This window comes from Penicillium expansum, assembly GCF_000769745.1.
Source record: "Penicillium expansum strain MD-8 chromosome Unknown contig147, whole genome shotgun sequence".
Lineage (NCBI taxonomy): Eukaryota > Fungi > Ascomycota > Eurotiomycetes > Eurotiales > Aspergillaceae > Penicillium > Penicillium expansum.
This window is the reverse complement of record NW_015971174.1, coordinates 164,147-181,451: the sequence shown is the minus strand read 5'-3', so window position 1 is coordinate 181,451 and position 17,305 is coordinate 164,147. Positions and strand designations below refer to the sequence as shown.

The window sequence follows — 17,305 nt, the reverse complement described above, 5'->3', positions numbered from 1 at the left end:
CACATGTGTTTACAGCCAACATCAAAAAGATATCACAAAGGATCAAAAAGTCTCGTATCACCATGACTCCAAAAAGTCCCAGATAGACTCTCCAAAGTCTCAAAGTCCGGCACCCACAGCGGATCACTCTCATCCTGATCGATCCACGGCGCCAGTTGCAAGGCCATTCTAACCGCATGCTCAGAATCATCATCTGGACAACCCTGCGGCTGGGGCGTACCACCCACAGTATCAGGAGCCAGTCCCGTCGGGTTGACCGGAGGAAACTTATCACTACCGGACATGCCGGGCGCAGTCGTCGAATTCCAATTAACGCCATACTGGGCCGTCATCAGCTCTGCCATTCCGGCGTTGCGAGCGGTTTCATTTCCCTGCAGTTTTTCCATGGTGGCGTTGACCAGCAGCTCGAAGGCGTCACGGTATTTCTTCACCCATGCTGCGCGCTCGCCCATTACGAAGAGGACTGTTGAGCAGGCGCGGATGTCGTTGCTCATGCGGACGGACCAGACTTGGTCTGTGTGTGTCCATAATGCGTAGAGGAGGGTGATTCCGGCCATGAAAACCGTTTGCACGGCTAGGAATGAGTGGCCGTATTCCACGGTTTGGTGTAGGCGTTTGTGGGATTGACATATGTTTCCTGCGGCCAGGATACAGATTTGGTAGTATGGGTCTGTGATTGGGAGGAGGGGAAGGAAGGGCTGGATTAGGAGTCGGACTGCTCGGTTGTAGTGAAGCATTGGGTAGTCGAGATCTGGGCCGTTGAATCGCAATACGGCGGATTCTTTCCATTGTTCCAGCTCAAGGTATAGAGGATCCATTTTTGGTCGGAGGGAAGATAGGGGTCTGTCGGCGCGGTAGATTTTATGCTGGATGCGGGAGTCGATGCGACGGAGTTTGAAGAGGTAGATTGCGAATGTTAAGGTTGTAGTTTTGGTCGGATCTAGGGGTGCTGTGAGTAGTGTGGGATCTTCAATGTCATCGTCCACTTCTAGTGGGAGATCGAGATCAATGTGACGATCAGATATACTGAACGGGCGACCCAGGGACATTGATACCACTCGCTCCAGATAGTATACAGTCCAAAATAGTCTTCGTCGCATTTGAGTGGTAAATGGATCCATGTTAGTCTCATATGCCTTTCGGTGAAGACCTAGATCGATAGCAGTACGCATAGCAAGTCCAATCATGTACCACATGCCATGACTGGATGCGGTTCGGAGATGATACACAACCAGAAGAACCATGGCCTCGATATTGTCAATGGATCGCGCCTCACACATTGTGGGAACATGCTGCAAGGCGGCAGTATAAAATCGCTAAAACTTGTAAGTGTCGGGCAATCTAACCTTTAGAGAATAGAATTACCTCGGGAGACGTGTACGCATATTTTTCACTCACTCGGAGCATGGTTGCACCGATTGCATAGACCAAGTTGAGCTTGAAGATAGCAAATTGATCAGATCGAGTAAGGTCCTCACGCTTGATCTTCGCTAAACGCCATCGATCTGCATGGATCTGCCATACTTGTTTCCGATTAATAAATGGATATCGAGAATGAAGTCGGGTGAAATATGTTTCGAGTATTCTTGTCCCCATCTCATCGGTTGGAGGCTCAACATTAGCCGGCAAGAGATCTTCCATCCTCGTTGGCCGATCTCGAATTTGAGTGGCGCTGGGCTGCTCTGATGGCCCATGTACTTGGCCTGTCTTATTTAGAGAGTTATTGGCGGCGGTACTGGTTTTCTGCTGCATTCTTGAGATGAATTGGTTCCATACACTCGTTTGGACCATCTCTCCCAGGTCCGCAGCAAGAGAAAGGCCAGAACTGGATCCTACGTATGCAGGAGCCTCAGAGGGGCTCAAAGCAAGGAGGCCCACAATCTCTCTGACAGGATTATTGTCAAATCCTGAGGTAGTTGTGTGCGGTGTTGTGTGGCTACCTTGTGGGGAGAACAGCGAAGACGCAGTATTTGTGGCGATAGCATTATGGTCTGATGATCGATCAGACTCAACAAGCTTACGCTCGAGGAACATTACACGCTCCTCTAAGCTACGTGTGTAACTAACATCCAAATTAGCATTTTCCGGCTATTTAATATATTTGGGCCTTACTCATTCTGGCGGTCTTGGTCCTCTCGGACACTGGACTTGTCGCACGGAACCCCCGCCTTCAAGCAGTTGGAACAAGTCGGATATTCATTGTCGCACTGAAATCCCGTTAGTCAAGATACTTGTAGCTTTGTTACTTACTGGAGCTCACCTTCTGCTTCCGTGTCTTGCAGCGAGTGCATGCAGTCCTCCCGCGTTTCCGCGGGTTATGATCTCGCGATGCGGGGCTTGTCTGTCTTGATGACTCGGGACTCTGCTCGAGCGCATACATATCGAATTTCCTGGAAAATATCAACCTCGGTTTGAAATATCAAGAGGCTGGTGAAGTGCCATGACAAGATGGGATTGAAAGAAGTCGGAGATGCGGTTGGATCGGAATGCCAAGACAAGACATCTACTGATACTAACTCAGCCTATAGTTTACGAGGCAAGGCATCTGGGATATACATTTAGACCATTTGCTTTATATTTTTCTTTAATTCCGATTTCTGTGATGAAATTGATATTTCAAATGTCTGAGAAACCAGAAACTCATGGAGCTAACACTCTATAAAGTAGAGCTTGGAAAGTGATGAACGGCTTCTAGTCCACCGTATAACTTTCATTGAGAAGACTCGGTAGGTCGGACAATCATAAGCGCCAAGTAGCGTCTATATTAAATTAATCTATCGCAAAATGTATAAACTTTTTGGTATCATACGCCGCCCATGCAACAAAAGCAAATGCAGATTTAGCCAACTCAAAATCAAATTGAACGGCTCGTCATCGTTTCCAAGCCTCTAAATGCCTCGGTGCTGATCCTTCTCCCCATATTCCTCAGTATTAGGTTCCGCACGAGAGGGCGGCATCGATGATTCGGCGAATGTCGATGCAGAATGACGCTTCTCGGACTGGTGGTAGGTCTGATGGTCGACAGACTCCTCGGAGGGTTCAGAGGTAGCCGCCTCGGCATCTCTTTCTTCTTGGGCTTTCCGCTTTTCCTCTTCAATCTCCTCCGGCTCCTTTGGTCGCTCCAGACCTCTGTCACGCACGAAAATACATGCCAGGAAACACACACCGATGAGGGGGACCTGCACAACGAATACTGTGTGAGAGGCCTTGCTATAAGAAAGCAGGATTGAAGTCCATTCAGTTGCGCTGATATTCGCTCTTGAAGGAAGTGAGTAAGAAGACTCCGCCAGGTACGCGAATTTGGTTGGTAGATTGGAGCGAAGAGCGGCTTGCAGAACTGCCGCAGAGATAGCGAGGCCACATGAACCACCAATGCAGCGGAAGAAGTTGCGGTTTGCAATCACGACTGCTCTTTGGGACTTGGTGCAATGCGCTTGTAGGGCCACGATAGTGGGCTGGAATGTGAAGCCAATTCCGGCGCCCATGACCGCCACGATAACTGCAATAGCAGCTGGATGGGTGTGAGTACCGAATAATAATATGAGACCCGACCCCCTATGAGAATTATACTATTAGTATGGGATGAAAGTAGAGAGGCTTTGGCATCGGTCAACATACAAGGTCCACAAGCCAAATCCAATCCAAATGATTTCGCCATAGCGCTTTACTCGTGTAATGTACAATCCAGATATGATTGAGAAGCTTGACTGGGCCACAACCATAGGACATGTCATCGCCGCAGAGACAATTGGCGACCAGCCACGGGCATTCTGGTAGTACAATGGGAGGTAGTAAAGGGTTGACTGGTAGACTGCACCATATAGAAAGCTCTGCAAGAAGATTGCAGAGATGACCTTGTTTTTGAAGAAGACGACTGTTTCATGTCAACTGAATACCCTCTTATCACTATGAGGTGTCATAACATACCTGGTAGCATCGGAAGCGTGGCCACCTTCCATTCAATGAGCAAAAATGCAACGAGTGAACAACCTCCAATAACGAGCATACTGATGACCATGGGTGAATCCCAAGGGAAATAGGATCCACCTCCGGAAATAGGAATCAAGAGGAAAATGATACCAATGGACGATGCAAGCAGTCCGAACCAGTCGATACGACCAATATTCTCCCGAAAGCTATCTTTGCTATCTTTGCGTGCAGTATTCGGAATGAGAAAGTATCCAACGACTGCAGAGCAAGCAGCTAATGGAGAAAGCAACCAGAAGAAACCGCGCCACGTTGAGCGCATGGTGAATGCAGCACCCAAAAATGGTCCAATGATATTACCAAGACCCAGAGATGCACCCAGAATACCCTGGTATTTGCCTCGCTTTTCCAAGGTCACAACATCGGAGACAATAATCATCGTCAAAGAGGTAATACCACCACCAGCGACACCAGCCAAGCCTCGGAAAACATAGAACATAGCCGGGTTCTGGGACAAGCCACAGAGCAGGTCTGCAATACACAGCAAGATCAATGCGGAGATGTACATGATTTTCCGGCCAAAGATATCTGACAGTCGGCCGTACAGTACCGTGAACATCGTGTTTGCAATTAGCGATGAGGTTCCAGCCCAGGAGATGGTATTCTGGGCACCCAGTTCGCGTGAGATCGTTGGTAGTGTGACACTGATACCATTCTGATCTACCATGCAAATCAGCAAGGAAATTGCCAGACCTGTAAAGACAACCATGAGTTGTGCGAATGGGAGAATATTTGTTTGGTCGTGGAGGGCCTTTTCGGCCTCTCGTTGTCGATTCATGGCTGCAGATGTGGCGGCGCAAAGCTTGCTTAAGTAGTAATTCTTTCTAGGTTGTTCGAGATATTTCGTAAAAGGCCATGTATTCCTTGTGGCGTAGAAGTTTTTGCAACACGAAGTATATTAAGGTTGGGAGGGGATGCTTGGCGTGATACTATCCAGAGTACAATTGTATGGAATGCGGAGGGTCTCGATGTTATTTAAAGGAACAGCTAATCCCACGGCATATTTTTTCATATAAGAGTCATTCAATTGATAAGAAAAGTTTTTCCCTGGTAGGGTTTTTAGTGCCTTTCGATCCATCGGCAACTGAGCGCTGGATGTCGATTGGAGCTTGAGCGCCGCTGGCGGGCATCACATCGGATCTAGGTCCGACACAAGTAAAAACTCGTGTGCCTGGTGCATTATAGCCCAATCTTGCACCGATGGATGGCGATCCAGGCACTGTCGGCATAATTCCGCGTTATCTTTTCAGTGCGGTTGGCGAAGAGCAGAGTCTGTTGTGGATCCGCAGTTTCGGATAGCCGATCGGACGTCCGAAAGCTGAGTAATTGGCGGTCCGGGATGCCGAATCGGGTAATTTAGGCCTTTATTTCCGGACACTTCTCCGAAGTACTCAGGTCCACTGTTGTTCTGCAGCTTAATCACTTATTGTGTGGTCAATTCGACCAATTGGGCTGCTACTATTTGGGACCATATCTCCTAGACATAGATGGGTACGGGCCTTTTAGTGCTGCTACACTGCCTCTTATGCTAAAGGCTTTGCGACTCGATAGCCAAGGGCACTTTTAACGAAGGCAAGCCTTTGGGCTTTGGTATAACTTCCATAGCCCATTGGCTCTCTTCCTCTATCACCAGCACCACATATTCCTTTAAGTGGTCCAGTTCTATCAAGGTCAGCCCACCTAGTTGTTGTTTTTACCCGTAGGTGAGGACGGGGTTGCGCGAAATCGTCCATCTCCGCATGAGGGGAGAAACTTGTTTTGGGGAACAAGGTACTTGATGAAATGCAAGGATATAACAGTATGTAATAGTAGATGAGGTGATAATCTCAGAATTGAGCAGATAGCAATGGGCATTTTCAATCCCATCAACAAAAGTGGTATCAAAACAGCATTAACCAGCGTAGTTCGTTGACTTCAAACCAATATTAGCCCAGTCCCCAGTCAGTCTCGGATGTTACTTCCCCTACATAAGATGAGCCTATATAGTTCTCAAGGTCAAAATCAAAACAAAGATTTCAGAAAGACTCATCGAACTAGCCCTATTCAGGCCTGAGTTAGATGTTATCATCGTAATCTGGATTCTGCGTCCAAAATTCTAATCATGGCGTCTCATAGAACGCCTAGAAAATCAGAAACCGAGACTGTCAAGGTATCAAATATCACCCATTGTCATGCACAGTAAGGCATAAAGTCAGCTGGTGCTTGTTGCAGTGTGCAAGCACGAGGTTGCACACCCGCATATTCGGATCTCAGTAACATAGTGGCCGACATCATCCTCTTAGCATGGCATGTTAGGTATGTGCCGGTCCAATTTGAACTCCTAGGTCACCACCAGGCCAGGCATTCTGTACGGTAGGTGTGCTGGAGGCATTAATATCGTAAGCAGGGTTTTCGCCGACTGCATTGCTACTGTTACCAACACCATTTTGAGGAGTAGGCCCAGCGTGTCTTGGAACATTGCCAGAACTCGGTACAGCATGATGGGTCATGTAGCTGGCACCGGTGACATTGCCCTGATTTGGGAAAAAGCTCTGATTCAGTGACCCGCAGGTTGTGCAGGTAAATTCGATCTTGAAATTGGTAAGAACCATCTGCGAAACGGCACCGTGATCACTGCGCTCAGGGTAGTCTTTCGGAGGTCCAACCACTCCTACTGGTAAAGAAGCAGCGGTCTGGTATTCGACCCCTGATTGTGGTATAGTCATTGAATGTGGGTTGTGATCGAAAGAGGGTTGGTTTGGTGCGGGAATCGGTACATGTTGCACCTGTGGAGGTGGCAGGGCTTGGGAACTAGATGGTGGAGCAGGTAGGTGGTTGTTTGAGGTCTCGTTTGGGGACATGTTATCATTATCCATCAGTGATGATGGGAGATTATCTGGAAGCCAGCGATTCTCGGATATCTCCCCATATGCGTGTGCCCCTTCTCCTTGCGACTCAGGGGATTCCTCAGGCGACTGCTGCTCCTCTGCACTCGCGTCGACATCCGGCCCCGGTTCATCCTGGTCCTCGGCATGTCGCGGTTGAAGTTTCGTAAGCGCTCGCTGTGCCTGGCGCATAGAGATGTCATACCCATGGTAGCGTTTCACGGCATCCACGACATCCTGGGCTCTTATTTTCGACTTCATATCGAAAAGCTTCGGGATCTCGCTCAGCAGGAATCGCACATGAGAAGCTTCAGAGCGAGCGGGTGTGGCTGCAGGAGAGTCTGCACTCCGACGGCAACTATGGCTGTCTTGAAGACTGGTGATGTATGTCGCATTTTTGTTTGAGCGACAGACCACACGAAAGAAGCAATTTGCCGATGATCGACATCCGATAACCACGCTCTTCCTGTTGCTGCGAGCCACACGAAGCTCCCAGTGTTGCCTGACTGATATACTCCGTACCACTGTTTTGAACTCTTCCAGAGAGCAAAACCGCTGGCCCACATGGAGGCCGGAGTACATCTCCGTCATAGTGATGAGACTGAGGCAAGTACAGCGGACACAAAGAAGTTAGCAGCTAGGACAGCAGTCACAAAGCCTTGAGCGACAAAGTCCATCGGGCCTCTGAATGTGGTTTCACCAGGCCGTGCTTGCAAACAGCTTTGAATTGCGGAGTACAGCGTGATCCTCAAGCGATCGATTCTGGGTACTTTCGAATTGGTCTCTAGCCAAAAAGACCTCGGAGGCTATGATTAATTGTGTAAACGAGAGTCGATCACTCTTGTTAGGCAGCACAGCTGATTGTTGATGAATAGCCATTAAGCTCTGGAGGTCACATAAGGTTAAGGCGGAGTTCAAGTGCCAGACCGCTCGGCTTCACTTTTCATATTCCTCCCCACTTCGACCACCTTAAAAGTCGCGAACACTTTCAATTCAGCCTGTGCTATTAGACTTTGGGATTGAATTCCATAATCAGATACACAAAATGGCTTCTTATGGGCTCCTAGGCCAGCCAGAAGAAGGTCGAGTCCCCTCGAGCTCTGTCCTCCTAGGCCAATGTTAACGCCCCAGCTCTTACAGATGCGCTCCACAAGTCGCGTCTCCTCAACGTCGAAGAAAAACCATTCAAGAGAATTTCGAAACGACTATTGAATCCCGAGTCCCTCATTGTCTCACAATCCTCACTCCCTCTCACCCCTCCCCCCGATGAAACCGACGCCGACTCCGATGCGACCGCAACAGAAGCCGAGAAACAGAAAAGGCTCGAAGAATGGCGCCACTTCCGCGAGGATGTCTCACTCGACTTTGCCGCCTTCGAGGGGAGCATTGCGCGCGTCCAATTTCTTCTTACCAGCAACGAGCAAGAACGCCAGCGATATGCCACTGAGCGAGTTCAGATCTTGTCGACAATGCAGTCTGTACGGGAAAGTACGGCCGATCTACGCAGTCAACTCGAAGAGGCACAGCGACTTCTCTCCTTGCGAAAGACCTATGATGAATTGACGGATAAAATCACGAGCAATCGCCTACTCAAGCCGCGCGAAGACCAGTCAGCGAACCTTCAGAAATTACGACTGGAGATTGCAGATCTCGAGAAGGAAAGCAAGGACTACGCCATGACCTGGGCTGAGCGACGCGAGCAGTTCGGTCGTATTGTGGACGAGGGAATGCAGCTTCGTCGACTGATTCGCGATGAGAAAGAGGAAGTCGAGCGCCGGGAAGGCATGCAGGAGGGCGAAGACGGCGACGAGGGAGATGTCACATCCAAGGGCAAGGCTAGCAGTGGGAACACCCCTGGTCCTGAAAGCGATGCCGTGACTCCCTCCCAGCATGGCCAAGATGATGCCGGTCGGCCATCTGCTCTGCATGTTGAGAAGGGCGGGGCTGCTGGTGCTGCCTCGCCTTTGCGGCAAGTCACAACTGCCCAAAGCGATGGGGCGCAGGAGGACACCAATATGCTTGATGAGGGTGAAATCTCTACAGTTAGTGATGGTGAATTATCCGAACTTGAGGAAGGCGAGGAACTTCCTGATGACTTCAGCGGGAAGATGGATACTACCTGAAGATGCATTTCGGCGTGTACATTACTAGCACTAGCAAGGAGTTCTGGTTCATGGTCTGGCGTTAGGCATGGCTTCAATTTATTGAATGATATTATGGAATCTTCCACCTTATGGGTATTTTTTTAGTTATAATGTAATCAACATCTCTTTTACGAAATCTCGCGCTGTGCGATCTTAGCCTGGGCAATGGCTTCTTTGGCCGCGGTAATGTGCTCAACATTGCTCTCTGATCCCTTCTTGCCCTCCTCGATCTATCGGAATTGGTTAATGGAATCCAAAGATACAGATAGGTAGTAGAAAAGGGATGTTCCACTCACAATCAGAGCTCCCAGGTTCGCAACGGTCTGCACAATCTTCTCCTTCAACGTAGGCAAAACCTTTCTAGTCTCTTCAAGAGCCATGTGCTATAATCTATGTCAGTATTATAGGTTTCAAACTAGACAAGATGATTTGGCGGAAGTAAAGCTTCCGTATAAGACACATACCTCTTGCTTCAGGGTGTACTCGCGGTTCTCATCATCAGTGGTATCAGCTTCCAGCTTCTTGATACGCTCAGACTGTTGCTGAAGTTCCTTGTGATAGGAAGCTTCCTCCTTGACCAGGCGGGTCACGGAGGAAGTGGTGATCTCTAGCTGCGAGCGGGGTGCCATTGTGATTATCTGTCTGAGAATTAGACGTGTCTGGGGCTTTAACTCGGAATCTCCAATAAGGTTGCCAAAAGAGGGGCCATAGTATGAGAAAGGTGTGTTCTAATTAACGCTATTGGATGTCTATATCCAGCACTCAGCATGCTCGAATGGTAGCTGTACAACTAGCATTCCTGGCACAATTGCTCAAGGCACTAGGTATATAGACGGGTATCATGGCAGAAAAAAAAAGACCATAAAAGACATACCTGTGGATTTTGTATCTGACAACAGAATGTAGCGATATGCTGAGCTGATTTTTGATTTCTCAAAAGTTCATTGATATGCCCCTCGATGATGCTATCAAGACGGTGTTTGCACTGTTTGCTGTTTGTGGTGGGGCATCACGTGCCTCCAACTATACATAAGTTCCAGAGACAACGGAGGATGGATCCGAGACACAACAAGATGGAATGTAAGAAGCCGTTAGAATATAAAAAGCTGCTTCAGGCAAAATAGTCCACAGTTATCATTCCTGGGAGCTACCAAATACTTCATTAATTTAAACAAGTCGTACACACGGATAAATAGAGGGACCCTCTGGATAACATCCTAGGGCAGCTGGCATTACTTCCAAGGTTGCTATTTAGGTACCGATTGGATAATTCTAAGGGCAACAATATTACTTCCGATATTCACAAGGGATATCGTCAACTTTCGGTCAAACCCCTGTCGTTGTGGTTGATTCCCAGCAAAGATGAAATGAAGCTTGAGACCCCCCAGTATATTAACAACAAAAGTCATCAGCTCTCACTTTAGCAAATGTCAAACTGTACAAATATCAGATCAGTACTAGACTCACTAACTGTAGATATGAAATATTCGAACAAAGAGCATCGAATAAACCATTGAATCCATAGAGCCTCAGTCAGCCAATCAGCGTCGACCGCGTGATCATCCTCCATATTTAAAGTCTAGCCTCCTACCGTCTACAACCACGAGAATAGCGTCGCATCCGGCATCTTTCTATCGGTCCTTTGTTGTTTTAAATAGCGACTTGCGCCTCGCACCCTTTATTATCTCTCGTATACTTGCTTTCACCCCATGTCGCACATCTTATGGTACTCAATTCGGCTTGAACTATTGCCGTCATAAGCAAGATGCCGGCCCCATCACTGCTTCACCTGGCCACAGCCACAGCCATCCGTTTCGTCAAAGGTATAGATGAAAGAACTCTCTCGTTTCGGATAATTCCAGACTAAATGTATCATTTTCAGACCTAGATGATCTAGGCGCCATGCCATACTCACTTGCTCGTCCCATCTTGCTTAATGTCCATAACCCCGAAAAGCTGGTACGTCTTTCTAAACCTCGCTCTCTATCGCCTCACTTGCACTTCATTCTAAGTTTCAAGCTCATTTACTAATACCATTCTTTCTGGATTTACAGCACGCCATGGAGCTCGCATCCCCCCACCTCGCTGAAGAAGATGAAGAAATGTGGCTTGAGCTCATTAAACGGGACATTCCTGAGTGGGAGAAGTATCAACTCCCGGAGAATACCAACAACTGGTACGGTGTGTACTGTGATCTCCGCGACCAAGCTCAACGTTCTCTTGACGCCGATGCGGAGAAATTGAAGATGGCGATTGACGGCATCAGTGCCAAGCGTGCACTCCTCACTCCCAAACTCATTCCCGAGAGCAAGGGTTTGCGTATGGCTGGATCCCGACCTTCAATACGACAACGACATACTACGTATGATCGTAAAACGGGTCTTGTTGAAAAAAAGCCTAGCATCTTCCAGCCGCAGAAGCGCAACACCGCGCTGACGATGCCTACAAAGTCTCTCAACAACCGTGCGTCGCAAGTCAAGCGCGCACCGATTGGCTTGGTCGAAGAACACCGCCGCCCCGCTGAGCAGCCAGCACCACGGCCGGCATCAAAGGCGCAACCACTTCCCCCACGCATCATCCGGCGCCCCGGCACGCTCCCACCCTCGCTCCAGCACCCCATGCTGGCCAAGAATGAGGCGCGACTACGCGCACTGACTTCCACCGCCTCCGCCGCCTCACCCCGTGGCACATCCAGCAGCGATGCGCCTGGCGTAAAGAAGTCACCAGCTGTGGCCTCTGACCCTAAGCTGAAGCGCCGTGCGACCTCCCCCCCTCACGGTGCAGAGAACCTCTCTTCATCTTCATCTCTCCCCGCCTCTCAAACCTCTTCTCTTCCCCCCTCTCGCCCGCCTCCCTCCGGGCCTGCTCTTCCCCGCCCGGGCGTCATTCGTCGACGTCCGGCGCCGAGCATCTTCATGCCGGCAAAGCGGCGACATTTGTCGTGATCTTCGGATCACCAGACCTTTTGTGAGTTTTGGGGTCTCCCAAAGGATGCATACATATTTTCCTATGTGGAACATAGGTAACATCAATGTTTTTAAGTTGGAGCAAGGAGTTCGGGCTCGTTCTGATACCCGGGTGAGATTCACCTCATTTGCGATTCATTTCGTGTTTCATTTTTATCGAATTTCCGAAAAATACATATATATTCTATTCTTATCCTTAACTCCGGTTCTGTCTATAAAATTAATATGGGCTCTGCTTGTCCAATCCTACCGGTCATATTCCTCTCTTGAAAAATACGAAGGGCTTGGACGCACAACAAACTGGAAACCGATACCTATATGCTCCAACTTTGCCAGGCTTTGACTTGTATTTTACAACCATTTCGCGGTGCTTAATTCCAAAACAGAGTCAGGAACGGTATAGCAAATCAAGCCAGTCCAAAAAAAAACTTCCATCCTCAGAGAGAAAAGGACGCAATGAATAAACCCGATTTAATCCATAACTCCTAATATGCATACTGACTCCCCATTTAAGCTCCAATCCCATCCGCCGCGGTCCCTGCAGCTCGAATCATCGCGTAATGGGACTCGGGGTGGACAAGCACTAGTGTTCCTCAACTGATTCACATTGCTGCAAAAATATGGTATCTAAAAATGACAAAAAGCGCTTACATCGACATCGCAGCGCATCCTCCACGCAGAGCAAGCACGAGATGGAGCGTAGCGCCACCTTCGAGGTTATATTCTGAGGCTGTCTTGTCGTCCGCCCTGTTGGTGACAAGTTGTCAGCTTGGATTTGTTTTTGATGTTGAGAAAAGACGCAATGGAAATAGCTCAAGGAGTAGTTTCTTACATCTGCTTGCCGCCGAAGATGAGTCGTTGCTGGACCGGGGGGATTCCCTCCTTCTCCTCGACACGCTCCTTTATCCGGGAGACCTGTATGAAACCGCCCGTATCAGTATATGCGCATTCAAAGAGCGTGGATGTAGCCGGGACGTGGGTGTGGTTTCAATAAAAGGGTAGAGTGATTCCGTGCGGGGAAGAACCGGAAACGCATCAAGGCTGGTGGGTGGTTTACCTTGTAGTCAGGCTCGATATCGAGCTCGATCTCCTTGCCGGTAAGTGTTCGGACCCTGTTTAGACGCGGAATGTCAACTTGTGCCTCTGAGGGTGACCTTTTCGAGTTTGGGGTTATGCGATGATGCAATGGAGACGGGGTCATGCTAGAGCTGAGAAACGCACTTGATCAACATATTGAAGCGGCAGTGGCTTTCTCGGTGGTTTGTATGATAGTAATGGAGCAAGGTATGGGTCGCCCGGGATGTAGTTGGAGGTACAGCTCTTGTCACTGAGTGTTTGGAGAGAAGATGTGAGCCCGGCGGGGTTTTGGTGGGGGCCTGTGGCCTTATTGCCTGATTGCGTCGGAGCCTCACTTTCACTTGCGACAATGTAAACAATGCAGTGAAGAGAACACCATAATTAGGACTTTTAGAGGAAGATGAAATGCCTTGCTTTGTTTTTGCTGTCTTGATTTTAGCAGTAAGCCCCCAAAACACTATTTTTCAAAATGAGTTGTCCATCAGAATTCAGTAATATATAATGAACTACCTACAGTATAATTGATATTTTAGAAGAGAATTGAGAACCCAGAAAAGCTATTTTCTGACTAGCAATTGATACAAAAATTATAATCATGTTCTTTTTTTATAATCACCACTTGATATCCAGAAATTAGATAATATAAATCTGCTGTTCTCACTTGAATGCAGTTTTACCCCATCTACCCCGCTGAAACTCGGCCCAGACTAGAATTACCTGTCAATTAGAGTCCGACCTCAAACAAAATGGCCAATGAGCCCGTGCAACATGGTACAGCTGATAATCAGTTTCAGAAATTGATCACTAGCTCTGAAAATGACCCGGTAGGCTTGAGTCATTAATTATGAACAACAAAATGCTGAGAGTTCCATCTAGAAACAATTGCAAATTGCCTATGAGGTCCATAGAAGCAATAGAAATGCCTCTTTCAGAAATCAAATCTGCCAACCCGGATTTTGCGAATGGAAAGAAGATGAGATCCTCTCTAAAGTCCTTGAGGGAGAGAAGGGGTTGACAGACTTCGTCGACCCGAGACACAACCTTGCCTTTTGGGCACGTCCACCACAGCATATCCAAGATTTGATATCCAAGATCCAGCAGGAGATTGGTCCCTTGATTGGGCCTGGTAAGTACTATATATTGTCCATGGGTAATACAGAGACTGTACTAACAGTTATTCTATAATATAGGCCTCTGGCTCGTACCACCGCACCATCTGCACATGACAACGCTAGAGATCAGGTCTGAACTTACAGGACCCAAGATTGACGAGATCACCTCTTCCCTTGAGATGACTGGGTCCGTCGCAGAGCTGGCAAACTACACTCTCACCCACCGTGCTCGGCTAGTCAAGCCAATAATCAGCTACGACACTTCTGCTATTGCTCTGAGCTTTGTTCCCGCAGCTGGTGAGGAAGATCGCAGTGAGTATAGTGGAAAAGATGACCAATTTACATATCACCATCTGCGGAGTGATCTCTACAACATCGTGACTCAATCTGGCTGTCCAATCGCGGCTAGATATACCGTTCCGTCTGCGCATATCACCATTGCGCGCTTTATTACGCATAGTGGTGCCAAAGAAGGGCAGTCGAATTCCCAAAAGCAATTCGAGAAGAAAGCATCCGAACTTATTGATAAGATCGAGGATCTCAATCATGAACTCCGCTCAAATGTGTGGTGGAGATTGGGGGACCCATCTCAAGGGCAATGGGTGATAGGCCACGAAAAGGGGTTGGAATTGATGAAGGGCCCAACATGGTATGGAGTGGGGGATAGTGTTGTACTCGGAGAAGGATTCATATAGTAGAACACAAGATATGTGCTGAGAAAGGACTATAAACACTTTTAGAGATCAGTGATGTTGATGATGCCTCAGGCATAAAGTGTATAAATGACTCAGCACAATCTTCTTGGCGACTCCTAAAAAGGTTAGCGCCCACCCGATAGGGCCTAAGCGAGTGAAATCCCACAACCCAACAATCGCACTTGCTCTCCTCCGACAAGCGACAATCCAACGACCACCACCCAGCTATCCGGCCAAGTCAGTCAAAATGGTAAGGATATCACCCTACGAGATATGTCAAAGTGTTCTGCAAGCCCCGACCGTTCGAAATTCCTCGAGTCGTGGAGAGATTGTGTGATGTCCACTGTGCGGCCGACCTCGAAATCGTCAAATCCGCCGACCGTCGCGAATCACCACATTATGAACCACCCGACCGTCTGTTTTTCACCGGATCCTCGCAGCATGCAATATGGAAGTCAGCATTGAAGAAGGAATGGGTGGCGAAACCTGCAATAACAACACTTGGTGACGAATTGAGGATTCGAGAAGCAGACCACAATGGATGTACCCCGCGGTCTTTTTGAATCTCAGCTATCCAGCTATGCTTTCTGCTATATGAACACCAGAACTCGGACAACACGACCCATCTCTTTGCGACCGCACTAATTTCGATTCGGATTTCGGGGCGCGAACCACATTGACATTGATCTTATTCGCACAATCAAACCAAAAAGACAAAAGCTCATGACATCTCTCCGCACAGGTCAACATTCCCAAAACCCGCCGGACGTACTGCAAGTCCAAGGAGTGCCACAAGCACCAACAGCACAAGGTCACCCAGTACAAGGCTGGCAAGGTTAGTGCCCTCGACACCGGAATGGTAGTCGTGAGCCATTGCTGATCTTATTCTCTTTTGTGATTAGGCCTCCCTCTTCGCCCAGGGTAAGCGCCGTTACGACCGGAAGCAGAGTGGTTACGGTGGTCAGACCAAGCCCGTCTTCCACAAGAAGGCCAAGACCACCAAGAAGGTCGTCCTGCGTCTCGAGTGCACTGCTTGCAAGGCCAAGAAGCAGCTCGCCCTGAAGCGCTGCAAGCACTTCGAGTTGGGGTATGTTGAATCTGCACATTGTTCTATTAGGTATCCAGTACTGACGTATCTCTTTTCTTTACAGTGGTGACAAGAAGACCAAGGGTGCTGCCCTTGTTTTCTAGATTGTTCAATTTCCTTGTTCGGCTTCTGGGTTTCCTGCATTGCACAAAGTGCTTCGCTGTTTTTGCGGAGCATATATGACATTGGCAATGGAAAAATGAAATAGGAATTCAACTATTCAAAAACACCATCTATGACTACCAGATTATGAGTCGTTGAATGATTATCTTTTCTTCACAGTAGAGCTGCTAATAGCTGTCTCATCATCGTAGTGATATCATGTCTTGGTGTCCATTGTGCTCTCGGGCTTTTTACTTCAAATGTTCTCTAGGTAGAGTTAGCGACTATCTACTCCTAGAGTGAGCAGTTGACTTAAGATATTGAGATATATAAAGAATGGGTTATATGCCCCAGTTCTTGCCAAGACCCTTTACACATCCTCTACTCCGTAAATGGGTCCACTATTACCTGTGAGTGTCTCTGTAACATATCGAAGTCTCATGCCTCGCTTCAATTACCCCCGAGGCTATCAACTCAGTGACAGCCCATCAAAAAGACATTTAGAAGCCGTCAGCCACCAATGGACTACATCATACTCTGGTCTAACCTTGGCACTATCATCGGGGTCTCTCCGAACCTGACAAGGACCTCCCTAGCGACATATGATATTTGTCCCCCAGAACACCCACTATATTTCAGTCCACATATATTCCTCAAAAGAAGCAAACATATTATCAGGACACAACAGAACCAAATCGGGAAAACACCGAAGAGTTGGATGACGCGCGTGGGGGTGAAGTAAATGCCAAGACGTCATCCCAAAGTGGTAACCCGGTTCTCATCAGGAGTGATTTCATACCATTGGTCCGGGTAAAACATGGTAGAGAGACTTTATACCGAAATGAAATAAAATTATATGAAGACGCAGATCTTCGCCGAAACATCTACCCCGAGGATACCAACCCCGCATTCCGGGGGACCACACGAGAGCCTTGAAGCAGCCATCTTCCTATCTTGCGAGGCTAAACGGCTCAAAAACATCCCAATGAATGCATTGAATTCTTTATAGTGGAGACTTCTCGTACTCAGGACCTACCCCAGTTCCCCCGCTTCCCCAGGAATCGGTCTGTCGGCCCTCCTCCGACAATGGGCGTCTGTCTTGTCTATCCCTTGTCTCTCTGCTGTGTGACGCATCCTCGGCCCATCGGACGTTGCCCGGCTTGTTCTTTGAGAGACTAGGTGATGTACTAATATGCCAGGGTAGCTCTTGTCTTTAGTTCTGTGTGATCTACGTTTTCTCTTTACTTCTAAATATCTCTATCTTGATTTCG

General features: G+C 48.2%; 8 protein-coding genes across 8 annotated transcripts; 3 read left to right on the top strand and 5 right to left on the bottom strand.

The window, feature by feature from the left end:
- Positions 1-32: 32 nt before the first annotated feature.
- PEX2_046150 (putative C6 transcription factor) lies at positions 33-2,380 on the bottom strand (the record flags this gene model as incomplete). Its single annotated transcript, XM_016741890.1, has 4 exons — positions 33-1,316; positions 1,366-2,062; positions 2,113-2,207; positions 2,261-2,380. The coding sequence occupies 4 exons, from the start codon at positions 2,378-2,380 to the stop codon at positions 33-35; spliced, it is 2,196 nt and encodes a 731-aa protein (XP_016603120.1).
- Positions 2,381-2,888: 508 nt separating this feature from the next.
- Positions 2,889-4,765, bottom strand: PEX2_046140 (putative MFS transporter; the record flags this gene model as incomplete). Its single annotated transcript, XM_016741889.1, has 3 exons — positions 2,889-3,555; positions 3,619-3,874; positions 3,928-4,765. 3 exons carry the CDS (start codon positions 4,763-4,765, stop codon positions 2,889-2,891), a joined length of 1,761 nt encoding a protein of 586 aa, XP_016603119.1.
- Positions 4,766-6,278: 1,513 nt separating this feature from the next.
- PEX2_046130 (uncharacterized protein) lies at positions 6,279-7,442 on the bottom strand (the record flags this gene model as incomplete). Its single annotated transcript, XM_016741888.1, has 1 exon — positions 6,279-7,442. The coding sequence occupies one exon, from the start codon at positions 7,440-7,442 to the stop codon at positions 6,279-6,281; it is 1,164 nt and encodes a 387-aa protein (XP_016603118.1).
- A 454-nt stretch (positions 7,443-7,896) lies between these two features.
- Positions 7,897-8,974, top strand: PEX2_046120 (uncharacterized protein; the record flags this gene model as incomplete). The annotated part of the gene is made up of 2 exons (XM_016741887.1): positions 7,897-7,933; positions 7,992-8,974. The coding sequence occupies 2 exons, from the start codon at positions 7,897-7,899 to the stop codon at positions 8,972-8,974; spliced, it is 1,020 nt and encodes a 339-aa protein (XP_016603117.1).
- Positions 8,975-9,123: 149 nt separating this feature from the next.
- Positions 9,124-9,624, bottom strand: PEX2_046110 (putative tubulin-specific chaperone Rbl2; the record flags this gene model as incomplete). The annotated part of the gene is made up of 3 exons (XM_016741886.1): positions 9,124-9,225; positions 9,292-9,378; positions 9,460-9,624. 3 exons carry the CDS (start codon positions 9,622-9,624, stop codon positions 9,124-9,126), a joined length of 354 nt encoding a protein of 117 aa, XP_016603116.1.
- A 1,136-nt stretch (positions 9,625-10,760) lies between these two features.
- On the top strand, positions 10,761-11,940 carry PEX2_046100 (elongin A domain-containing protein; the record flags this gene model as incomplete). Its single annotated transcript, XM_016741885.1, has 3 exons — positions 10,761-10,818; positions 10,878-10,954; positions 11,050-11,940. The coding sequence occupies 3 exons, from the start codon at positions 10,761-10,763 to the stop codon at positions 11,938-11,940; spliced, it is 1,026 nt and encodes a 341-aa protein (XP_016603115.1).
- A 668-nt stretch (positions 11,941-12,608) lies between these two features.
- On the bottom strand, positions 12,609-13,162 carry PEX2_046090 (NEDD8 family protein RUB1; the record flags this gene model as incomplete). Its single annotated transcript, XM_016741884.1, has 3 exons — positions 12,609-12,708; positions 12,794-12,876; positions 13,019-13,162. 3 exons carry the CDS (start codon positions 13,160-13,162, stop codon positions 12,609-12,611), a joined length of 327 nt encoding a protein of 108 aa, XP_016603114.1.
- A 622-nt stretch (positions 13,163-13,784) lies between these two features.
- Positions 13,785-16,036, top strand: PEX2_046080 (60S ribosomal eL42 domain-containing protein; the record flags this gene model as incomplete). The annotated part of the gene is made up of 7 exons (XM_016741883.1): positions 13,785-13,862; positions 13,915-14,164; positions 14,229-14,799; positions 14,942-15,095; positions 15,588-15,680; positions 15,748-15,932; positions 15,997-16,036. 7 exons carry the CDS (start codon positions 13,785-13,787, stop codon positions 16,034-16,036), a joined length of 1,371 nt encoding a protein of 456 aa, XP_016603113.1.
- Between the last annotated feature and the right edge of the window lie 1,269 nt (positions 16,037-17,305).